At 40.5% G+C, this 25,447-nt stretch overlaps 1 protein-coding gene across 2 annotated transcripts in view; it reads right to left on the bottom strand.

Moving 5' to 3' along the window:
• Positions 1-25,447, bottom strand: part of spag9b (sperm associated antigen 9b) — a 39,387-nt gene that overhangs the window by 12,573 nt on the left and 1,367 nt on the right. For both annotated transcript variants that reach the window (XM_031753358.2, XM_031753359.2), the window contains exons 2-9: positions 15,249-15,369; positions 12,893-12,963; positions 11,878-11,975; positions 5,369-5,516; positions 1,552-1,990; positions 1,350-1,443; positions 909-1,033; positions 320-377 (exon numbers count right to left, since the gene is read on the bottom strand). In XM_031753358.2, coding sequence (XP_031609218.1) covers positions 320-377; positions 909-1,033; positions 1,350-1,443; positions 1,552-1,990; positions 5,369-5,516; positions 11,878-11,975; positions 12,893-12,963; positions 15,249-15,369 — 1,154 coding nt within the window. The remainder of the gene's footprint in view (positions 1-319; positions 378-908; positions 1,034-1,349; positions 1,444-1,551; positions 1,991-5,368; positions 5,517-11,877; positions 11,976-12,892; positions 12,964-15,248; positions 15,370-25,447) is intronic.

Genomic DNA, 25,447 nt, shown 5'->3' with positions numbered 1-25,447 from the left:
AAACTGTGGGCTGTAATTGAGTCCTCAGACTGTATTATAACTGTACTGTTGTAGGTTCATTAGTGATTCTGCAGGTTTGCAGCACTCTAGGATACACTTATTTTTGCTGCTCTTAATAGTCTGCATTGGTCACTATTGAAATAAAATACTTGAGTCTTAAATTGGCACACCTTGAACAGCTCACCTCCAAAAATTTTCAGGTGCTTGCAGCCTAACACCAAATTGTACTGCTTGGTAACTGCAGCCTGTCAGTTTGTTGGCTCTTTGCTTGTACACTGAGATGATAGGCGGCTCTTCAGTAGTTACAGTGATTACTCACTTGGTCTCTAGCAGCTGGGTGTTCTCATGGATAAGGTGTTCAACTTCTCGCCCCATACCTGTAAATGATCAGAGATGATATTAAATCAAAATATCAATCAAAATCTTACTGACACCTATTTTTTTATTCTATATTGTTTAGTATTTTTAAGTTCTTACACATTTATGTCTGTCCTACACATTAACACTCTCAGTCTTACCTAAAAAGTTGTAGTCTGAGAGTCATGCAAAGGGGAATAAGAAAGCGTTTTATGAGACTCTGCAAGTAGGTTAAGTGCTCTCGTTTTAACACGCCTAATTTATAACATCACGGCTCTTCACAGCACAGCAGCGGCACGATAATTTACTCTGGATATCCAGGAAAAACACGTCACAGAAGGGACACATTATACACACAAATGAGGAAATCGATGAGCTAGTTAATAGAGTGAGAAATTCACTGACACACACCAGAAAACTCATCTGTATAGATGATAATGCCCGACAGCCAAAGAAAAGACAATTCAGAGAATACGAGAAGAGGGTAAAATTGGTTGTAAAATTAAAGACTGAGGTTACATTGTTACTCTTGACAGAGTGAGACTTCTTACCCAGCAGGTCAGCTCCTTCATCCACATCTCCTATGAGGTCATTTCCTGCAGACGACAGCTCCTCAAACAGAGAGTCGGTGTTGCGGTCGAATGCTAGATTCTCTACGCCACCTTTAGTTGGTGTGCTGAATGGACAGGTGGGACACAGAGGAAAGGGAGAAAAGGATTATCATGAAGAGGAATGCGTGATTTTGCAATACTTTAATACTTTTATCAGCAATAAAGAGGACTGATAAGGTGAGGCTCATTAGTGAGGTTATAATGAATATGATGAACATGAGTGTAATTTTATATATATATATTTTTAACAGTTATGTAAAAGCTCACAGATAAACTGATGAAAAATATATATATATATATATATATATATATTTTTAAAAAACTTCATATTATTTATTGATAAACATAATTATTGGTTATGCTCCCAGATTACTGCTGTACCTTGTTCCTCTGCAGCCAGCGAGGTCCATGTCCAGCTCAGGGGTGGACTCTATGATAGCCTGCACCTCAGATTTCTCCAGGCTATCTGCTCCATCTATAACCAGCACAGACTTAATACTGGCACAGTCTTAACTGAGAACAATTACAAGGGAGTGCAGTCATGTTACCGCAACAGAGAACCTGTGATAAGAGAAGTACTGACCATCCTCTTTAAGAGGTGTAGTATCAGACTCTGGACCCTTCTGCTGTCCTTTCTGCACTGCTGCTACGTTCTTATTGCTCTCTGGCTTTCCACTGCTCCAGTCCAGGTTTTTGTTGAGGCCATCTGAACTTTCCTGGTCCTGTAAGGGGGTGTCCACAGACTCCATGGCAACATCAGAAGCAGACCCTCTCCCAAGACTAGACATGGGACTCATGCCAGTGGAACCACCATGAAAAGGAGACAGTGGTGTGGTGGACTGAGAATTATTGCTGTAGTTAGATGTGGGGGTGTTTGATTTAGAGGCATCCCCCAGCGAGGGAGTGGTGGATTTGGACCCTCCATCTTGTAAAGACACAGGTGTTCCGTTTTTGGAGATGCTTCCCTGGTTAGTTTGTGTGTTGGACTTGGAACTCCCACAGTTTAGTTGGGACAGTTCATCCTTAAGGTGAAGGAGGATAACGGCAATCAGAAGATACAAGGTAGCAAAAAATAAAACTATGAGCCTCAGGAAGTCTTTAAAACTTTAAAATTCACTCCTTATCAATTGTAAAAAGTAGGTTATGTGCACCTCACCGCATTCATAACAAAGCCAAGCAAAGTTAACCAAAAAAGACTATCATTCAATTGTAGTTCAACGATTACATCATCAGAAAGGAGAATCTACATTTCCTCCATTCAAATAGAATATTATGTGTCAACTATGTTAAAATGGGAACATTTTACCATGCAGCTAAACACACGGATACACGACAAAACCCAACCCAGAATGCAACATGCTAAACAAACCCTTTATTCAATTAAAGCTAAAATATTACAATATCAGAGAAGAACAAGGCATCAAATGAGTGTCTAAAGAAGAAGCAGAGTAAGATCAAGGAGTGGCCTAGCCAATCTCCAGACCTCAATCCTGCCGTAAAAATCTGTGGACGGAGCTGAAGCTTTGAGTCGCCAAGCAGCAGATTTAAAGAGTTTCTGTAAAGGCGAGTGGGCCAAACTGGTTCAGGAGATGTGTGAAAACCTGGTGACCAACTATAAGAAATGTCTTACTGTTTAAAGTGCACACCAAAAAGGATTTCTCCACCAAGTACTGTCATGTTTTGCTTTGGGATTAAATAATTATTTCACTTAATGACATGCAAATCATTTTATGACTTGTGTAATTTGATATTTGGGTTTGTTTGTTTTCTATTTGTGGTTCATGTTCTCTCTCTCTCTCTCTCTCTCTCTCTCTCTCTCAAAATGAAATTACCATTAAAAACAAAAAACAAAACAGACTGTTCATTACTTTAAGTGAACATACTTACCAATTCAGCAGGACAGCAAATAAATTATTTCTCCACTGTACATATACTTCACTAGCCTCGTGTTGTAAATACGCCAAACTATTTTTCTTCTCTATTATGACTGTGCTCCAAGTGTTGTTGAAACTACTCCATCCTGCAGTTTTCATCATCTTGTTTGATGTCATCTTTACTAAAAACCAAAAATGTGTCTCAATGACAGAAAAAGCATTTTTATTTTGGCACAAGCTGCTCGAGTTATCCAGTCAACTCTGCGCTCGAGTTTTCCAAGTCACACAGAGGGCAGGGCAAAGTCATGTGATAACACACTCAGTACTGGTTTAAAGGGGGCAGGGTGGGCATTGACAGAATTATATATGTGACATAGGCAGGATTATTCCAATATAAGAAATGTCGCTTTTGACTGATTTTCAGTTACTTGTCTAACCTCACTTTACACTTTATATTCCACATCGATATAAGGCATTTTTTGCTGCTCTAATTACTAAAAGTCTATACAGGACATCGTTCCAAGTTCAGTGGATGTCGCATGTCGTTATCTGTTAGTTAACTGGATCACTTGATAACCAGCTTCTTGATCAGTTTTCTAGGATCCTCAGAGTGGTGCACTGTTACAGGTCTGGTGCAGAGTCAGTTCTGCCTCCTTGCCCTTTGAGAATCATCCCGAATTTCAACAGGTTTAAGAACTACAAGTTTCCCTCAATCTGGGATGCAGGCCCCAAACAGCTCAACTTCACAAATCTTTTAAAATGTCATTAAACCTGAATAATTTCTTCTAGTTCTTTTACTAAAAGGGGCAAAGAGCCACTTCCCCTTCTGATACTGCTAAAACACTCTGTTGCTAGGCAAGCATCGTGCATTATCACTGGGACTTAAGGTATTTTTAGTGTGTTAGCATGAGCAAATATTAAAACACACACTCACAGAGCAAGACCTGCAAACCACCTAAGACACAGAGCACAGAACTACGTTAGCCTGGTCGATGCACAGGCCATAGTTTCTACCTGGTCCTGATCAACATCCATATTGGGAACATTCTGTGGTGAACTTTCACCTTCCACTGTGACTGGAGAAAACAGTTCTTCAAGCTGAGAAATATTAGAAATAAATTATTCACTAAACACACAATATAGTTTTACTGCTACATAGTGGCCACGCTAATGTGGAACCACTCTAAGGCAGATGAAAAGCTCAAGAGCCAACAACAGGAAAAGTGTGGGAAAGGCCTGAACTTATCAAACATAGCAGTGAGTCCTGTTCAAGGCTTCCTTTAGCAGTAAAGGTCACCTCTTTGCCGAAGGCTCTCTATAAAAGTCAATCAAATCAAAACTTTTGAGTATTACGTTCGTACTCTAAAGTTCACGAGCACTTAGCAGAGGCACTTTGATTTTCTAAGCCTCAATTGTTTTGATCCTCTAATGCCGGAGACCTCTATCCCAAAAATAGGACAGTGCTGATGCAAAAGAATCAATCAGGACAATAACACCATCATCCAGATCCCTCCGTCATCTTGACAAACAAAGGGGATAAAGATGCATCTGCAGACAGTATTAGAGAATTAAATTATATCCATGCTACAGTTTCCTCTAACATATTCCCTCTTCCCGCTCCGAGTTCACCTATTTTCCTCCCTCTGCACTGGTGGGAGTATTTCCTTTCATTTTACTCGTCTGCACAATGGCGTCACTCCATTGTTGCTATAGTTACACTGTACAGCCAATTGGGGGAGAACAGTGCTCAACTGTTGACTGTGGCTCTTCCCTAAGCTTCCAAAAAAACATCTGCACATAAACACACACACAAGCTGCTGAACGTGGCGGGGGAATGGGATCATTAACTCTAAATCTTCTGAAAATGTCAACTAAGAGGGCAAAACACAAAGGCGCTGCTGTGCAGCTGGACTAAGAGTGAAGTGTAAAACTGTGTCATTGTGTAAAAGCCAAGTTGAAAAAAAAGATACACTGGGATATACCACCATTGCAAAACTTTGGTAACTGAACGTTATTTCACTTTTGCACTCTTAAAATGTCCTTTTGACCCAGTACTAGTGTAATAACTACAGATGAATACTTATTAGATGCTCATTAATATTCATGATGGAGCTTTGCTGGAAGCATGGTTACCAACAGCAACAATGTGAAGACACACTGTCCTTTCTACCCTCCCCTGAGGTTAAAGGCAGGCCCCCGAATGGTACCACTTTCCCTGTTTCCTGGGCTCCGCGCCACCCCATCTCTCTCTCTCCCTCACACACACACTCACACGCGCTGTTAAAAATTCTGGACACACTGAACAACCCTTTCTCTCTGGATGGAAATGTATTCTTTCTTTGGTGTTTCTGCTGGCACTGGATGCTTTCGATTTGGTTTCACAAACTCTTAAGCGAACACGAGATGATGTCATCGGTCTGATCCGTGGGAAGCTTGCTAACTTTACACTTTGGAACTGTTGATATGGAGAGAAGTCTTTCTTCGGAATGAATTAACAGTGCAAACCGTGACCTGCCTACAGCATACCTTGAGGCTGGTGTTAGACCGTGGATGGCTAAGGTTGTTGAATCTCCATGGTTCAGATGGGGTGTCCACGGGTTCTCTGTGGAGGTCAGGGGTCATGCCATCAGCTGCAGGAAGTTGGAACAGCCCCATGGAGACTGGACGCTCCTTCCTGGAGACGGAGAGATGCAGAAAGAGGGATAACTCAAAAGTGATGAGAACAACTTTGGAAGGAGTGAACGATTTTCTAAGGGACTGGTCCGCTAATGTTTTACAATTAGCCATTCCAACGTTAAAAATCCCAACTCAAAGTGTGAAAATCATCCAAAACCTTTCATTAAAACACTGAAACAAGATGCAAATGAATAATTTCCTTCAATACATAAAAGATATAAAAGATGTTCAGAATAAAAAATAAATAAATTTAAAAAGGAATAAGACATATTTTTCAAATACCAGCAGTTTTTATTTGTTCTAAATACTAAATATACAAAAACTTAGACATAAAGGCCAATGACATAATAGAAAATGAAAACCCTTTATTTACTGGAAAGTTTACTGGAAATTAATTGCTGCAGCATACCTACAGTGCCATCATAGCACATCGAGGTGCAGTCCTCACTCCTCAGAGACTTATGTGAGCTGGTCTCTGACTAAATCTTTAGCTATGCCCATATTAATCATTTTAATTTTCAAAGGTTTAACCTTTGCACACAGACAATAGTGCCGCATTATCAGAACAATAAAACTCCGGGCCTACGTTTTAGTCTGGCTGCTCAGAATGTGAGGCTTTAAAAACAAAGCCACAAAGACTGACATTAGCAGCCACATGGTTACTGTGGGTCACTCCCACAGACTGTATAAAAAACATGTTCCGAGTTTGAAAAGTAAAGTGTTTTAAGCCTGCATTCGTTCTACTGACCACAACAGCAACACCTGTAGTTACAAATATACTTCCAAGCTCTACAGAAAGGCCATTGGTCCTTCCCATGGCAAAGAATTATCCATGCACACGTCTTGGCAATCACAAGTTGTAAGCTAATAATTATTTTTTAGTAGTTGGTCTGAAACTACAGCATTAATTAAAATTCTGACCTGATTATAGTACTCATAAAGAAAAAAGTTAAGGTATCACTAAAGTTAACAACTTATCCCAAGAATATTATTCCCTTCGGCAAGTGACTGACAAGGTCTGTATGATAGATCCACTGAGGATTTTACGCTTTGTGCAAATCCACCTTGAAATGGCTTAGTAAGTTCATCATGACTGAATTTGATAAGCTCCATGAATATCTATACCAAATTTTATAATGTTTAATCCATTAGTTGCTGAGATATTGTAGTCACACTGCTAGCAGAGCTAAAGATTACATTTATTTTGCAGCAGAGGAGGTCTTAATTAAAAAGGAACCACAGAAAAATGCAGGAAGTGTACATTAATGAGGGGCGACCGTGGCTCAGGGGTTTGGGAAGGGCACCTGTAACCGGAAGGTCGCCGGTTCGATCCCTGGCCTCTCTGTCCTGGTCGTTGTGTCCTTGGGCAAGACACTTTACCCTACCGCCTACTGGTGTTGGCCAGAGGGGCCGATGGCGCGATATGGCAGCCTCGCTTCTGTCAGTCTGCCCCAGGGCAGCTGTGGCTACAACCAAGCTGGTGGAGCTTGCCTCCACCAGTGCGTGAATGAATAATGTCATTGTAAAGCGCTTTGGGTGCCTTGAAAAGCACTATATAAAATCCAATGCATTATTATTATTATTATTATTATTATTATTATTATTATTATTATTATTGTTGTAGTTTATGTGATACTATACAAACCATGGGTTCTTACTGAATTGAATCCTTTTTGTTCTGTTTTGTTAAACAGTTACTGTTATACCCCAAAAAAATCCTCCATTTAATTTGATCTTGCTAAATAAATGGACATTTTCCAGTGCAGTGAAAGCAGATCATCATGATGTAATCAGTTAGACAAAACAACACAAAGTGTGTGACAAAACTGAGTGGGGATTTCACAGAGAGGTGTTGTAGCAATGACTCCCTTGGCACTGAAGTGGTGGGAGGAGAAAAATAACTTGTTGCCTCATAAACTCAATTAGCTCCCAACTACTAGGCTCAGGCAAGTCACACAAAACCAACTTTACCAGCCTCTAGCAGAGAAAAGGTGCATTTTGTGTTATTAATGTACAGCTTAGGAAGAAATCATCTTCAGCTTCAATAAATAAACTCTGGCAGCTCAGCTGCCTGGAAGTGATGTACATAAACTTTGACAACAACTGTAACACAGCCTTCTCCACTGCAATACACACCAGCAGCTTTTCACACTACAGTGACCGACTATAAAAAAAAAAAACTGTTGTAGAGTGAAGAGAACAATGGCTGCCATGGGGAATAAAGCAGCCGGCAAGCAGCGATGAAAAGCAGCCCCCCCCCCCAAAAAAACAAAAAAAACAATAGACACAGCAGTCACATGCAGGCCCACTGATGGTGAGCAGCACTCGTTTTTGTTTTTTGTAACTGAACAGTGAGAAAAATATATTATATATTCATATGTTAAGCTACCAGCACCAGTTTTACTTTCAAAAGATGGTTATTATCATCAGGTGGTAAACACCCACCAAAGCCACCAATTTCAAAGGTGAAATCGGGAAAGGTAATTTAGTCAAGATATGACTCATGCCACTCACATCCCCCTCTCTCTTTTGACCTACTTTTAGAGTGCAGTCTGATAGTGTCAGACAAACACACCCACATGGCAGCAACGCTGCAAGGTTTCAAAAAGACTCTGTAGCTGCAATTACTGATTTCACACAACTACGCACTCACATAACACAAACAAACATATTTTGTACCTGCTGGGTCTGGGTAGGGAGGGTAAGGAAGGCAGGGCAGGTAAGCCTCCGGTAGAAACAGAGTAGTGAACCAGAAGCAGCACTGATAGAGAGACCAGCACAGCAGAATTGATGACCACCGCTCCCCCTACAAAGCCAAAAACAAACAGCAGCATACACCCGGGGCTCATGGCCCCCCCAAATCATGGCCCCTCGCCTCGCCGGAGACAGGTAACCGCACTCTGCGGTTTTGGGTTTTACTACTGTGGGTACATCTACGGCAGAAGTCAAAGATGTTGTATCCTCCTAGGTCAAAGTCCCCAATGAGTGCAGAGCTGTGGGCTCTGCAGCTCAGTGCTGAGGCACCGAGAGACAGTGGGAGCAGGTCAGAAGCGCAGCAATGTGTCAGCAACAATCACAACAACAGTAATCCTGGTGGCTTCAGCACCAGTGAGAGATTAGAGCAGAGCGGCTGATGATCCGGAGCAGAGAGAGACTGGTAGCTTCAGCTCTCGTTTCACTGTACTCCTCTGGAAGGTGATTGTTTTTCTTGCTCCTTTCCTCTTCCTATCCTCTGCCGAGATGCCACACAGCAGCCACTGTGCAGTCTAGAACACTCTGACGCTTTCCCTCTCTCGGTGCAATAGCACCCACTACCACCCCTCCCTCTCTGTCTCTCTCTCCATCTCCCTCTCCCTTTTGGATGCTGAGGCAGCTCGTTCCATATGCCTCTTCTCAGGCTGCAGCTTACTGGCTGCAAAATGAGGAGACTGATCAAAACAAGCACGCGCATGTGTGTGAGAGTGCGTGCATCTGCGTGCGAGTGTGTGTGTGTGTGTGTGTGTGTGTGTGTGTGTCTGTGTGAGTGAGAAACTGCATTCACTGAATTCATCAGGTATCTAATGTTAAATTTCGTCAAAAGTAAAAAATGCTGGGTGAAAAAAAAAAAATTGGGGCCATCAGTTTAGCTCAGTGGGTGCTCAGGTGACTACAGGCTGTGTGGCCAGAAAGCCGTGGCCCGGGTTTGAGTCCAAAGTTCAAGTTATAATAAAATTAGATTACTACATTTAGATTATATATGTAAGCTCAGTATAGCAAATGCATCTGTGCCTGGAACGTGTTCTATGTTAAATTATTTGACCACAGCCATGTTAGGTTGAGCTAAATGCTAATGTCACAAGGCTAACATGCTCCATGCTGATGTTGTAGGCATCTTATTCTGCTCATTTTCAGCTCTATATTTTAAGTCCTGGACTCCGATAGAGTAACTTTGTGTTATTAGCTCTTCATAATAATCCTTATTATATTTATGCCCCTTCACTTTAAACCAACTGCTTTCTGATTGGCTGCCCTTTGTAAAGAGAAAGTTTGAACAGGAGGTGGGTGGGGCTTCTGAGCCAGAGCTGTGTGCCCAAGCTGGCCACATTAACCCTTTACCTCTTGAAAAGCTACTAGCTGTAACCCTTGAGGCTCTTTTGTGAAATTAGCAGCTTCTGCCTATGCAGCTACCCTTGAAAAATTCTATTCAAATGGTCATCAAACCAAGTTTTTATTGATATACACTGAGGTGTCGAATCTCATCATTAAGGGTACAAGTGAGGCTGTCATTTGACAACTTCCCCTGTACTCTTAATGATGAGCACAGTAATATCTGTATGACATTATAAATAACATACAATACAAAGTCAAGAAAAGAGGAAAAAAAAATGGAAGTACAGCTTTTGGATCACTTGTGCTTAGACTGACCTCGGAAAATAATAATAATTTAAAAAAAAAAAAAAAGCATACTGCATTTACACTGTAAGCAGATACATTATAAACCACACTGAATAAAAAGTTGTGGTGCAGCTATTTAACCTTAAACCAGTCTACTGCGGTAATAAAAGCTTTTGACTTCACAGAGTACCCCAGTCATATGTTACCATCATTTGAGTCCTATTCCTGTCTTTATAATGCCTCCATGCAGTTTATGGATGTCTACCAAGCTTGTTAGCCTTGGCGGATAATTTAGCACTCCACCTTCCACAATGGCGAGTCGAAAGTAGTGTTTCAACTTGTATGGCTACACTTTTCAAATTTTGACGCAGATGTTTGTAGATCAAGATCCAAAGCTGGTTATGGAGACACGTCTAATCTGAGGAAATATCTGGACAAACCAAATACTTGTCAAAGTTGATTGTACCACGTCTGATAGCATGAATGCCAAATTCACAGAAGGACTAAAGGCTAAAGTTTGCACTTATTTGAGGATGATAATGATAAAGCTTTTAGCGAGGCAGGGATAGCTTCCAATTCAGTAGCGGGATAAATTATCACAGAAATTGGACTGTCTACCCTGGTGGTAAATGTTTTAACTTAACAGTTAACAGCATGGACTCACCATGTTTACAGGATGTTTTAAGTGCAATGAAGACTCCCTGCTGGGTAAAAAAAAAAAATCATCTTAAATGTGCAAATTGTTAATCTGGATCTTACTAACATGAAGCTGTAAAGTTACAGCAGCACAAACTGTGCAGTCCCACTGTTTGAGATGATGATGCAGAAAATATAAATGTTGTTGTACTTGGTTCCAAGTTTCTTTTAAATCACTGGAATAACAGCACACACACACACACACACACACACACACACAAAATACTTGTCCAATAAATAAAATAGATTTTACATTTCCACGTCTTTAATGGGCTGTGCGACTGTAACCTTTAAACTGGATACATTAAAAACAGCAAAGTGTCAGAACTCTCATGTACACCTTTCACCTGAGAAATAAACAGCAGCACCGAGAACACACTCAGCATTAAAATAGTTACCTGCTATTTCACTGCTCATGTTCACTGCTCATGTTCACCAATATTAACTAATCTCATTAATTTCTTGTCTCGTTTGCAACAGTGCTGCTGTGTCGTAATACTGTTACTTTTTAAAATAGATTTTATAGAAAATTTTTAAAATCACAATTTCATCAGCATCACCTTGTTATAAATGGTAAATGTATTTGTATAGCACTTTACTAGTCCCTAAGGACTTTACACATCCAGTCATCCACCCATTCACGCACACATTCACACACTGGTGATGGCAAGCTACACTGTAGCCACAGCTACCCTGGGGCGCACTGACAGAGGCGAGGCTGCCGGACACTGGCGCCACCGTTGCCTACTGACCACCACCAGTAGGCAACGGGTGAAGTGTCTTGCCCAAGGACACAATGACCGAGACTGTCCAAGCTGGGGCTCGAACCAGCAACCTTCCGATTACAAGTCGAACTCCCAACTCTTGAGCCACGACCGCCCCATACATATAACATCTGTGGCTGGAGTAGGCAACACTCCTAATGATCATTTTGCAGAGGCATGGATTGCCCATTTGTGGGTGAGCACATGCAGAGCCCAAAGCAGAAAGCCCGGGTTAACAGAGAAAGTTGGTAATCATCACCGTGACACCAATTATCTCCTACTGGGATTTTGGGTTTTTTAAGCCTGCAAAGACAAACAAAGCCTGACTGTTTGAACTTCGTTTTTATTACATCCCTGTGGTGAGGAAAGTAAAAAGTTTTCAATAAATAAAAAGTCTCAAATGTGAAATATGGACTCCGAGGTACCTGTGCTGGTTCAAATATTGAAGGTACCCAACTGTCTCCAACTATAATATTAAACAAGAAAAGAAAAGAGGAAAAACAAAAACGAGTGTGGCTGTCTAACCGTGTCCTGACTGATGTTCCTGTATCTGAGGGCTCTGCTGTCATCGCTGCATGTTGGTGTTTAGTCCGCTCCAGATGCTCCATGTAGCTGTGGATCATCTAAAAGATATACAAGCGAGACGATCATGGAATTAGGACAAGAAATGATCTCATTGATACAAACTGCACTAATGAATATGAAGTGCTTTGGGTCCACAGCTGTGACAGTCAGCCTTACAAAGAACCATGTTGATGCAGTGTGTAGGTGACAGCCTTCATTAGGCTTTCATCTCCCCTGTTCAGCATTATTCAGATTAGCAGTTGGCTGCTGAGGCCTCAGAGGTTTATTTGGACATTGAGGCAACAGTTAGTGATAAATAATGAACAACAGACAGCGACAGACTGAAGGCTCAGCAAAAACCTAATTTACAGTCAGATTCTTCATGTTTAAAATCATTCTTTGTCTTCTTTTCCTCAACATTTTGTCGTTTCTTGATGGTCTGCTGGAAAAAGAAAATGCTCAACTTTTGATGTCCAGTTACTTATGATCCATTACTTATCATTGTATTTGAAAACACTCCATTGTGTGGTCACAGGTAAGGCCTCCCCACATATGAATGCACATGAATAACTTTGAATAACATGAATAACCTTATAAACTTTAATATGCAGGTAAAGGACAGCGTATGTTAAATGTACACACAAACATACACATTAGTTCAGTGGAAAATTCTATCATGCTGAGATTTTAACCTGTCATTTTGATTGATGTTTTTTTGGATAATGGGACATATTTAATATCGTTACACTGCAAGATAATCTGACCTTAAAAATTACTAACATACAGAAAACAGCTACTAACCAATCAAATCTAAAGGATATGGAAACCATATGGAGTTTTTTGTCTGCTTATCCCAGCACGTTTTCACTTATTCTTTATTTATATGCTGTGCAAGTTATAAAAATAATAATATTACTGATTTTTCCCCACACCTTACTATAAAAGTATACATACAAACATCTCCTCACACTCTTACCTCAGTATGTCTCTGATGAAGGGCATTGTACTCTTTTTTGAGCTCTGCTTCTCTCTCCTCCAATCTGCTAACTGGATAAGAAATAAAGTTCATATAATGAAAACAGGAACAGGACTAGAACCAGCTTTACTGAAAAGACTAAACTCTATGAGAGTGGAAAATCCAACATTTTTACATGTTATGTCACTGAGTATGATACAGTTATCTGCTGCAGTAATATCTCAGAGCCAGAAGAGGGCTGCCATGCACCAACAAAATCCTCCCAAGAGCCACCAAAGAACTGGGGGGCAGATTTACCCACAGCTCTGAATACCCAATGTCAAGTCCAAAAGGGATCCTTTTTGCTTTTCCATTACTAAAAATAATAATAATGCTTTGAAGAATGCTTTAAAACAGCAAACATGCGAATGGAAACAGTTTTAATCAGAGACACAATTTCAGGTTTTGCCTAAAAGCCTAACTAGAATCTAACCGAACCCTCAGAGCTGTTTATGAAACAAAGTTCTGTTAAGCAGTCTGAACTTTAGGCCTCAGACCAGTGATGACCGACAACCGTTTGTTTGCTGAAGAGTTTTCCACGATTCTCTTTGCCTTATAATTTCACATCTATTAGAGAGTGAAATGTTTTGAAAATACTGTTAACCTCTTTTTAATCAGGTCAGAATAACAGCTAGTTAACTAACTAGTCAGAGTTGACATGTCAATGTCATGGGGATGAACCCGTTAGCATCATGAATTTTTACACCTTCATCTTAAACACAGAATGCCCTGAATTTAACAGAACGAGGCCAGCAGTAGCTGTATCCATGTCTGACAAAATCTAAAGGAACTTCAAGGAATAAGAATGGAAATGATCCATCTTTACAATTAGTAAAAAATAAATAAATAACTACATAAACATTGCTCTGAGTTCTATCCAACCAGTTGAGGACAACTTACTGATTCCAGTGTTTGTGGCTCTCGGGTGGCCCTGCTCATTCAGGGCCAAACAGTCGGGCAGCAGTTTAGTGTGTTTTTCAGATTCCAGCCATGCAAGTGCACTCCGTCAAAGGTGGCCCTAAAAGTTTGCAGAAGCCTGAGCACTAGCAGCACCCTCTGCGTTAAACATGCACAAAGTTTCAAGTCCAAATCCGCAGATGTTTAGCAAAGCTTGATTTGAGAATTCTTGAGAATCAACATGCACGTTAGCAATGACGAGCACCAGAGCAGCTGCATCTTGTGGTGAAAACTGTGATTTAGTGTGGGTTTTTTTGAGGGGGCTCATAGAGGAAGTAGATGTGAAAGAGTGCAGCAGAAATAACTGCGGTGTTATTTAGAGGTGTGTTCACAAAACAGAGTGATTGTTAAGGAAAGCCCCACACGCAAACAATTAATCCTCTCACAGATAAAACAAGACTTGATCTGGTTCTGGACTCAGTGTTAAAATCTGGCTCACTTGTGTGTCAGAATTTGCACATAGTCTACATGAATTCACAGTTTTCTACATAAAAAAAAAACAACACTAAGATTTTTAAATCAGTTTTCCAATTCAGATTTCATTTAGTCAAACACAGTCACGCCCATTAAGGCCTGTTACGTGCCAGGAAAAATGCTGAGATTGGCAAAATAATAAAAACATCAAAACTCCTGATAGCAAATGTCTTGTTGTCAAAACACATTATCCAATTAGAGCATGGAGCTAAATGTGGTGCGATTTACACAGAGTGCACACGTGTTTCCACTGACAGGAACACAGTGCAGTCATGCAGTTCTCTCTGCTGCCAATTCTGACCATGAACATAAATTACAGAATAAATGAAACTGGCACAATGACATAACCAGAAAAAAGAGGAAGCGTCAAATCGAAAGAATTAAAAAGAGATTTGCTGAGAATTCGCAAATTTCCCCTGAGCATGGAAGAAGTCACACACCATGTCACCAGTGGAGTAATGCCCACATCATGAAGGGTTTTTTTTCATGCCTTTTGAAGGCTCCCACACTGTGAGGGATGGTATAGTTCTTAAGTACTACTTCAGAAATGAACTTATTATATTACATCAAAAATATGTAATTTGTTTAGATTAAAACCCAGTAAAATTCCTGGGCTTTAAACGTACTCTATTTGGGCTCATTTAGTAAGTTAAGCACTTCATAGCATGTCAATAATAGCCTTCATTCAGTTGGTCCATCTGCCCTGTGGCACATCAGGAAAATAAACAGTCACAAAATCTTCAAACTGTTGATGCTGTTCACAGGGGGTGTGTGTGTGTGTGTGTGTGTGTGTGTGTGTGTGTGTGTGTGTGTGTGTGTGTGTGTGTGTGTGTGTGTGTGTGTGTGTTAGGGCCATTACAGTAAAACCAATGCAAATTCAACTTACTCTGATCTGCATAGTTTTTAGTTTTTAGCTCTAGCTGCCGTGTGTGAGATTCCAAAGTCACCAGTCGACACTGGAGATCCTTCTTCTCGCCATCCTGGGAGTCTTCCAAGGCGATGTACCTCTGCAGATTGACACAGTGAAAGCAGATATTTATTACCACAGCACTAACATTAACAAGAGTACTGTAAGCTACTGTAAACACAAGAACATCCACTGATGATTTGTTTATGACAGCATCAGGAGGAAGAAATGTCACACATGCATGTGAGCGGTCAGCTTCCTTAGCCAGTCAAGCAATCATTGGCATCTATTACACAAGAATGCCTGAAAGAGAAGAATGAAATAGAGCTGTATGGATTAAATGTTGCTTGTACTTGATAACAATCTGGGTGATACTAATATTATTAATACAAATAGGAAACAAAGCACAGTGTCTGTCTTCTGTTCATTATCAAAGTTATCCAACATCTCAGCACAACAGGTGCAAAGCGACAGCTTCCTCACAGCTTGTGCTTGAGTGCTTTTCTGTGTACTATTTGATATCCGTATCAGGATTGTTTTTGCAGTCTCCACAGCAGCAGCTGTCAGCAACCTCAGTCCTCCTCTAAAACAGTCTTGGACATGCAATCATGTTTAATCATTACTATGATAAGATAAAGAATTTTATTACTTCACTGTTCCAGGAGGTGGGTTTCAATTTTCAACCCCTTTCTTTAAACCGTCTCCAGCCAAAAAACCATCAGTCAACATAAAATCTAACACATAAGATGAAACTGTAAAGAGATCTGGTAAAGTGGGTTTCTAAAGGATCCAATAACAAAAAAAGTAACTAAAATTCTTTAAAGAAGCAAATAAGACGAGATATGACCCAAAAGACCACAAGAATGCTCAAAACAGGTTTCTGAACTTGGAGAGAACTCCAGTACAACATAAACAAAACTACTTTAACTATAAGCACGAACCTTGTGGCACCAGAACAAAAGTCAGGAAATCACCATAGGTGCTGACACTGACTGTTTACCAAGATGGTGGAGTAACCAAGCCAGTAGAGCCACATTACTAGTCTGACCATAAAATCTTCAGTTATTTCAGTCTAGCACTCATTTTTTTGCTCTTGTGGTGTAACATACTGTGCAGCAGTATGTTACAATAAAGGAGGACTCTTATTACATTATAAAATAGAGATCAATAATGCTGAACTTGATTCATGTAGCACTATCAGTCTGCTACAGCGGTTATAATGAAGAACAGAACAGCAAACCTCAGTATTCACATGATAGGGTGGGGCTAGGTTTCACAATGAGTTCACCCGAAACCTTGGCTGATTGTGACCCACACCCGTTTTCACACCTTGGCTCGTGTGATTAGCTAGAGCAGGGGTCCCCAACTCCAGGCCTCGAGGGCCGGTGTCCTGCAGGTTTTAGATGTGTCCTTGATCCAACACACCTGATTTAAATGGCTAAATTACCTCCTCAACATGTCTTGCCGTTCTCCAGAGGCCTGGTACTGAACTAATCATTTGATTCAGGTATGTTGAAACAGGGTGATATCTGAAACTTGCAGGACACCGGCCCTTGAGTCCTGGAATTGGGGACCCCTGAGCTAGAGGATCAATAGGGGGTCCATGACCCTCTTGTGGACTCTCCACCAGTTGATCTTAGAACTGAAGAAGCTTCTCGGATGAGAGGTGAAACGTCTTCAAGGAAACGTAAAGAAGTCCAGATGCTTTTCTTTCCAAGCTCCTTAGACTACAGTGACCTGGATGACTGAGAACCTTCACAGACAGAACAGCAAAGCGTTTTGGCCTAAGTGTATTTCTGCACCCATAGTGGGTGACAAAGAGAGAGACAAAAAAGTTTACTTCCTGCTTTACTGTTTATACCAGCAACAAAACAGAGTTAACATTGTTCATACACAACAAATAAGGAACTAGCTGACTCTCTTTTATTAACGGACTTAACTGAAACGGTATCAGCTGAACATATGAAACCGTTTGAAGTTAGAAAATCTGGCTGGTTCTGTATTCTTTTTCCAAGCTGGCAACATAGACTAATGAGACACATTATCAGGTAAATTAGGGGTCGCACATCTTGTATTAGCCAAACGGGCTGCTAAATATAGGCACTTATCCAGTGCATCGGATCAGCATGTGTTTAGGCTTTGCAGCTAATGCGGCTAAAAAAGGTTATTGTTTCTTACATGAATATTTTCTACGTCTACAGTAGAGATCAAATGTTTCAGTAGATCACTCAACAAATAATTAAAATAATAAAATGCTGCATTACTCAGATCTTTGGGAAAGTAAGAAGGTAGGGAACTGTTAAGATTGCATTTACAGTTACAAGAGAACTTAAAAACTTAAAGGGATGGGGAATCTTATAGCTACATGTCAGAATAATTGCAACAATAAAATACAGTAGGTCCCATTAGAGAGAAGTGACAGACAGCATCACTGTTAGAACCGTTTTGATAACTAAAGGTTAAAGGCTACAGCCAAACTTCTAGTAAAAGGGAATACACAGGGTACTGCTGACCTCTTTGTCTCATTTGTACTGATACTTCAGCTGAATCAGGTGTCTGATGCTGTAAACATGCAGTCTTGTGATGCAGATGTGAATAAGACACCCCGCAGCAGAACCCTGGGCTGGTGGTGAGTGTCATCTGCAGCGAGATGAGGGTCACCTGAGAAGCCTGCTACAAGCAGCCTCTTATTTAAACATGTCCCATTAAGACCTGAGGTGTATAAAAAAGATGTTTCATCAAGATATTTTTGTGATTTTCTTTTAAGTTTTTAAAAATAACACGGTCAGATGTCTTTATCTGTGGCGCTGCAGTCTGCACATGTACATAACAAAGAGACGAGGTAAATAGGTGAAGCAGCAGGGGTCAGTGTTTTAAAAACCTTCTCCAGTTCCCCCCTAAGACTTTCAACAATTAGCTTTAAAAGACACCATTTACCACCATAAAGGACTAACTGACTCTACAGCTGACATATGTTGACCCCACCCACCCAACACACACACACTGCAGCAACACATTTATCTGCATAACTCTTTCTCACCATGCTGCTCCTCATATGACCTGGGAAGGAGGCTTGCACATATGACAGAGCTCCAGAGAATAAGTGTTCCAGCGTTTGACCATGCACTCTTCCCCCTACGTTACACGGATAATGATCTCTTTGTCCCTGGGTGCCAACACACACTCTCCTACTAACAAACACATGTGCTTCCAGAACAAGTGTGTGCCTACCCCCACACAGGGCTTCACTGTATTGGCACTCAATTGACAGAGACTGAAATCAGCTCCTTTTTAGAGCTTTTGGCTGCAGATTCCTGCTGGGATGTTTAGGACAGCTGGGGGTGTTTGAGGTCCTGGACACCAGATGCAGTAAAGGGTTAGATGATCTCCTGCAGTAGTCGAATAGATTTCCAAAAGTCATGGTAAATAATTTGTCTTTTAGATAACACTGTTTTGACAACATACTGTGGGATCCTACTTAAAATAATATCTCACTGGAAACATCAGCTAAATCATAAATTCATAACACTATACAACCATGAAAGCATCTTTCTTAGAACTGCAATGAGTCGATTTATTAGTCAAACAAAACACCAACTACTTTCATAATTAATCTTCACACAAAATTTCAACCAAAACCACTAAAACTTTATTCTCAGATGCCAGAAATGCAGAAATGCATCACAGTGAATTATTACCAACATTACAATAATCACTGGTAGCAGTCAGTATATGAGAGGCTGTATTTACTGCAGACTCACCAGCGCTTTGAGCTAATACTAGCATGCCATCCCTATTGTCAGACTGCTGTTGTGCTCTTTTGGTAGTTTGTGTGTTCATTCGTCATGAACCAAACAAACACACCCTGACCTGATAACAGACTTTTGCAGTGCTTACGACTCATTCTGAGGGAACGATAAATATGCGTGTACCAAATTTCAGGTGATCACCTGACATCATCATAGACTGAAGGGCACAAAACTGTGTGGCAATTACACAGCAGATGTTGTGTTCTCTAGATGGGGGAAGAGTTTGACTTTTTAGCGGCACTGGAAAGGATTGCCAAAGTCATAGGAGTTCATTCTCCCCACTATTATCTGAATCACATTTCTATCATGATGGAGCTAAAGGAAAACGTGGAATATAACTCAAGTCTGAAAGGATTTATCTACTTGAGACAAGTTAAAATTGTGCACAATTCAACAGTAATTGACACATTTCTATCCCAGACATATGTCTAAGATTTGGTTATAGGCCTATTTGTTTGGCAGATATTCAGGTCTCACTTTGGGTATTGGGATATGTGATATTTTTCAAAGCTGAAATATGTACCATGTCACATTTCTGATGTTACAGCAGTAATCAACATGCTTTTGTTCAACTCACTTTTGCTAATTTTCATCCATAGTGGAAGCTGATTTGCTTGTCGCGCAAACAGAGAGTATTAAAGACTGATGTAGCTACAGCAACATCACCAGTTGGTTTAAGCCCAGGTTCCTCTTGTCTGTGTAACCCCCTAATGTATTTAGTATCAGCTCATATGTCCATGACCAGTATTCACTCTCACTGACAGTTGCTTCAGTCGCTCGCCTGAAAATGGAGAAAAGTTTATCTTGGGTCCACTCACTTCACTTTTCCAGCAGTTTAACTAATGTGGCCAGAAACATCTGTCACAATTCAGTCTTTTCTTCTTTAAGACACAGTCAAACAGACCCATTCAACAGTATGCTGAACCCAGAATTGGTGGCTTCTGGTACATGTTAGTTATTCACTATGATCAATCAGTTGGCATTACTCGTGAGTAGTGTGCAGCCTCTCCCACATCAGCAGCAGACAACCATGGACGGACAAAAGAACTGAGGGAAGTGCCGTTTTTCCCAAAGAATTTCCTGCCTTGCCTTTTCCTCCTTTCGCTGAGGCAAGCCAATGAGAGGAATTCCTCTGGGCTTGGAGGACAGAAAAGCAGGACTTGGCCCATACGACGCTGATTTGGTGAGATTAATCTGATTCTTTTTTCCAAGAGTGACTTGTTTAAATGAGCAGCTTAATAAATGAATCTGTGCCACACTGCTCATTAGCCTTAGAAAAGACAGTTGCTTTGGTGTGGGCTGTGTGCATCTACACGTGGGTGTAAATGTGAAAATCACAGCTATCTGCATTGGAACCGTCTACAGACAGAGCAGGTGTATCCCAAAAAAAAAAAAAAAAAATGCATTGCATGCATTGATGCAGAGTTTTTTTCTGAGTGACGGCACCTATCATTCAGCAGAACAATAAATTTTGTTGTATGTGCAGTATCAACAATTTTCAAACATTCAAGTCACGATCATGTTGCTGTGTGCAGACTGACATGGGCTGCGTGTGATCCTGTTCTCTCAAACTTTGTAAAATCTGTGTCCTAGTATAACAGAGCATGAGATAAGTGATGGATAAGAACAAGGGAGACTTTCTTCAATAGCAATCACAAAAACAACACTTGCTATTTAAACAGCTGATGCAATAGGATCAGTCATCCTGCATAGCTTAAGGATCAGCTGGTAATATGTTTGCTATGATGGTTCTCCGTCATCTGAGCACATCAGTATTTATGTTTATGACAATATGAGCATAACACAAGTTGCCTTGAGTGAGACTAAAGAGTCTACAGGGAGTGCAGAATTATTAGGCAAGTTGTATTTTTGAGGAATAATTTTATTATTGAACAACAACCATGTTCTCAATGAACCCAAAAAACTCATTAATATCAAAGCTGAATGTTTTTGGAAGTAGTTTTTAGTTTGTTTTAGTTTTAGCTATTTTAGGGGATATCTGTGTGTGCAGGTGACTATTACTGTGCATAATTATTAGGCAACTTAACAAAAACAAATATATACCCATTTCAATTATTTATTTTACCAGTGAAACCAATATAACATCTCCACATTCACAAATATACATTTCTGACATTCAAAACAAAACAAAAACAAATCAGCAGCGACCAATATAGCCACCTTTCTTTGCAAGGACACTCAAAAAGCCTGCCATCCATGGATTCTGTCAGTGTTTTGATCTGTTCACCATCAACATTGCGTGCAGCAGCAACCACAGCCTCCCAGACACTGTTCAGAGAGGTGTACTGTTTCCCCTCCTTGTAAATCTCACATTTGATGATGGACCACAGGTTCTCAATGGGGTTCAGATCAGGTGAAGGAGGCCATGTCATTAGTTTTCTTCTTTATACCCTTTCTTGCCAGCCATGCTGTGGAGTACTTGGACACGTGTGATGGAGCATTGTCCTGCATGAAAATCATGTTTTTCTTGAAGGATGCAGACTTCTTCCTGTACCACTGCTTGAAGAAGGTGTCTTCCAGAAACTGGCAGTAGGACTGGGAGTTGAGCTTGACTCCATCCTCAACCCGAAAAGGCCCCACAAGCTCATCTTTGATGATACCAGCCCAAACCAGTACTCCACCTCCACCTTGCTGGCGTCTGAGTCGGACTGGAGCTCTCTGCCCTTTACCAATCCAGCCACGGGCCCATCCATCTGGCCCATCAAGACTCACTCTCATTTCATCAGTCCATAAAACCTTAGAAAAATCAGCCTTGAGATATTTCTTGGCCCAGTCTTGACGTTTCAGCTTGTGTGTCTTGTTCAGTGGTGGTGCGTCTTTCAGCCTTTCTTACCTTGGCCATGTCTCTGAGTATTGCACACCTTGTGCTTTTGGGCACTCCAGTGATGTTGCAGCTCTGAAATATGGCCAAACTGGTGGCAAGTGGCATCTTGGCAGCTGCACGCTTGACTTTTCTCAGTTCATGGGCAGTTATTTTGCGCCTTGGTTTTCCACACGCTTCTTGCGACCCTGTTGACTATTTTGAATGAAACGCTTGATTGTTCGATGATCACGCTTCAGAAGCTTTGCAATTTTAAGACTGCTGCATCCCTCTGCAAGATATCTCACTATTTTTGACTTTTCTGAGCCTGTCAAGTCCTTCTTTTGACCCATTTTGCCAAAGGAAAGGAAGTTGCCTAATAATTATGCACAGCTGATATAGGGTGTTGATGTCATTAGACCACACCTCTTCTCATTACAGAGATGCACATCACCTAATATGCTTAATTGGTAGTAGGCTTTCGAGCCTATACAGCTTGGAGTAAGACAACATGCATGAAGAGGATGATGTGGACAAAATACTCATTTGCCTAATAATTCTGCACTCCCTGTATTTGACATTTTTGACAGTGATTTTGTAAAGGTGTGCTATTTGTTGTGAAATAACAAGAGAGCAGGCCTCACCTGATCCTGAAACTGCATGTTAATTGTCCCATTAATTTGGAACCTGTTAGACTAGGAGACTGTGTATAAAAACATCTGTCATTCACACACATATTGATTTGTCTTTGTGTCTGTGTCCAAACATTACAGAGGGCACTGTATAGCAGAGGTGAGAAATTTCACACAGCTGGATGAAAAAACCCTCAGCATACTGATGGAAAATCCCATCTGCACAGGTCTCAAAGCTGAGGGAACATGTTACAACATGATATCAATTATTAATGCACTTCTCTGTGACCTGTTGTGCTTGTCATTCAACATTTAACTGTCAAGGCAAATGTCAACAACTGGGATTAAAAAACAGCACCTATTCACACAAGGAAGAATGGTTTACTAATGCAATCTAAAATAATTTAACAGTTTTTTTGCAGGGAAGTATTATTGCAACCTCTATTCCAGTTATCGGTTGTGAGTAATTCAGCTTGGATTGTTAGCATACTGTCTGGCAAACAAGTCAGATGAGCAAACCTCTGCAGCAGTTCACAACTTTTGAGTTTCATAGAGACTGCTCATGTGAATAACGGTCAAAAATGAAGATGCAACTATAACCACAAAAAAAAAAGAAAAAAAAAAATCAATCTAAGACTCGCAAGAATAATGTACTACTTCTGTTGAGAAGGCGTACATTATCTTTAAAATTCTCTTCAGTTATAGTTAAAAAGAAAATAAAAACAAATAAAGTTATCTAGTATTTAATTTACGATTTTATTTTTAAGTACATCTCAAGTCCAAGTGATCATCAGCTAAATAGAACAAAGCCTGCATTCAAGGCCTTGTTGCCTCTGCAAGCCCTAATACAAGATACATAATGAATGTAACAGTGAAGATCACTTGTTTTTGCTGTTATTTATATAAATGTTAGCTTTGGTAAACTGTATCCAAGGGATTTGGACTATGACTAAACAGAGCTTAACCAGATATAATTGAGTAAATCCAGCAGCAGTCATTTACAGTACCTCATTCAACATAGAAGCTCAAGGCTGCATCAAACCTGTACAGTAAAATATATATGATTATAATAACTGTTACATGCTAATAGCTATGTGTTACCATAGCAAAGTGCAGGTACTCGAATCACAGAGATCAAAACTGAAATTTTACTGCAAAGATTTTTCCATGTAAGAGAAGTAAGAGTTCATTGATTTAATGATTCTCACCACCGGGTTTCTGTGTTATTTTAAGGGACCTCTGTGTGTGTCTTAATTAGACTGTTTTTAACATTCTGCACACTTGGAGTTTAACGATACAGTATTAGAAACCTCTTGATATACCTGGTTTAAACACACAAAAAAAAGTGGTAAATGGCAAATGGACGAGTTCTTATATAGCGCTTTTCTACTCTGAGCAACTGCAACTGCTTTCTATCTAACATTCACACACATTCATACCCAGACGGATGAATGCAAGGATATTTGGCATGCAGACTGGAGCAGATGGGGATTGAACCGATGTATTAGATGACAACATTTTCAGAATGTTACGTTTTTATGTGAAGGCACTCGCACACTTAAGATTACATTGGGTTGTATATGGCCCACAAACTGAAAACAACTTTAACAGTCCTGATTCAGCTCTTTGAAGGAAAGTGAACTTTTAGAATGTGTACTTATGGCTAACAATAGACACTGAAAGCGAGAGACAAAAGGGAACACACATGTACACAGAAGCACAGATAAGAGTGCCTGTAGACAGCCAATCAAACTCATGAGCATGCCTGCAGCTGCTAAGAAACAGCCCCAAATTTACCCAGCTCACAAAAGCAAGAATAAGGAGTGCAAGCCACAATGCACCAGGGCCACAATGAAACGGTTACAGCATACTACATAGCTGCAGGTTTTACACCAACTCTCTTAAATAAGAAGATGTGATGAGGAAACTGAGTAAAAAACAATACAACACTGATCATCTTTTCACTTGCTTCAGTTTTACTCTAAACTTCAATCTGAGGTAATTGTAGAGGTTCAGGTACACGCCCATGCAACATGCCCCAAAGTTCCCAGCAATAAATAAGAAAAGCAACCACTAACAGCAAGTGCTACACAGTGGTGATGCTTGTAACGAATATGGCCAGAGTTTCAAATAATGAGGTCAGCGTGTGTAGCAGTTATCCTGTGAAATAAAAGCTCAGTCTTCAAACAGTTTAAGTCCTGTATGTCAGACAGTTTTTCTAGTCTTGGATCTTTACAATATCAGAGAGGAGCCATCTTTAAAAAGGCCATCTCAGGGATGCAGCACTGGATGTATGCAAAGCCCACCTGTTGTTGAAACTTTGTGTTTCTGAAGAGCAGCCAATCATAACTCTTTAAGGCAGGGCAGACCTCAGAGAGTGGATGAACTGAAGGGCTGCAGCAAAGCTAACTTTTATTATATAAAAACTGAATTGTGTAAAACTCATGCAAAGCTACTCTAGCAGTCAAATGTGGGGAAAAATGTATAACTACAAATCTGCATAGTAAGCTTGGGTTTCAGACCCAGTGTGCAAGACTGTGGCACCTAAACAAGCGTTTCCAACACAAACCGCCCTGCAGTCATGAAGAGCATGGCAACGGGGGTGTCATTTGGGCGGAATCAAATGCAGGGTCAGTGAGACAGCCATGAGTCATGAAGCTGAATCTGATCACTGAGATTCAAACTTGTTTTTGGTTGAGGGAAGAGCATCCAGCTGGCAAATAGATCACTGACTGGTTTGCATATATCTGACACTGCCAGGTTATGCGAAGTACAACAAACTACACAGTGGTGCATAAACCCATCATATAATGCAACTACTGGTCCCAAGAGACCCTACTGTGGCGACAAAACTTGAGCACTGTAGTGTCTCAGAGCTGACCATTAGGGATGGCTCGGGTACAGGACGATCTTTAT

The sequence above is a fragment of the Oreochromis aureus genome, linkage group 8 (assembly GCF_013358895.1).
Source record: "Oreochromis aureus strain Israel breed Guangdong linkage group 8, ZZ_aureus, whole genome shotgun sequence".
Taxonomy (NCBI): Eukaryota; Metazoa; Chordata; class Actinopteri; order Cichliformes; family Cichlidae; genus Oreochromis; species Oreochromis aureus.
This window is presented reverse-complemented; position numbering and strand designations above follow the sequence as displayed.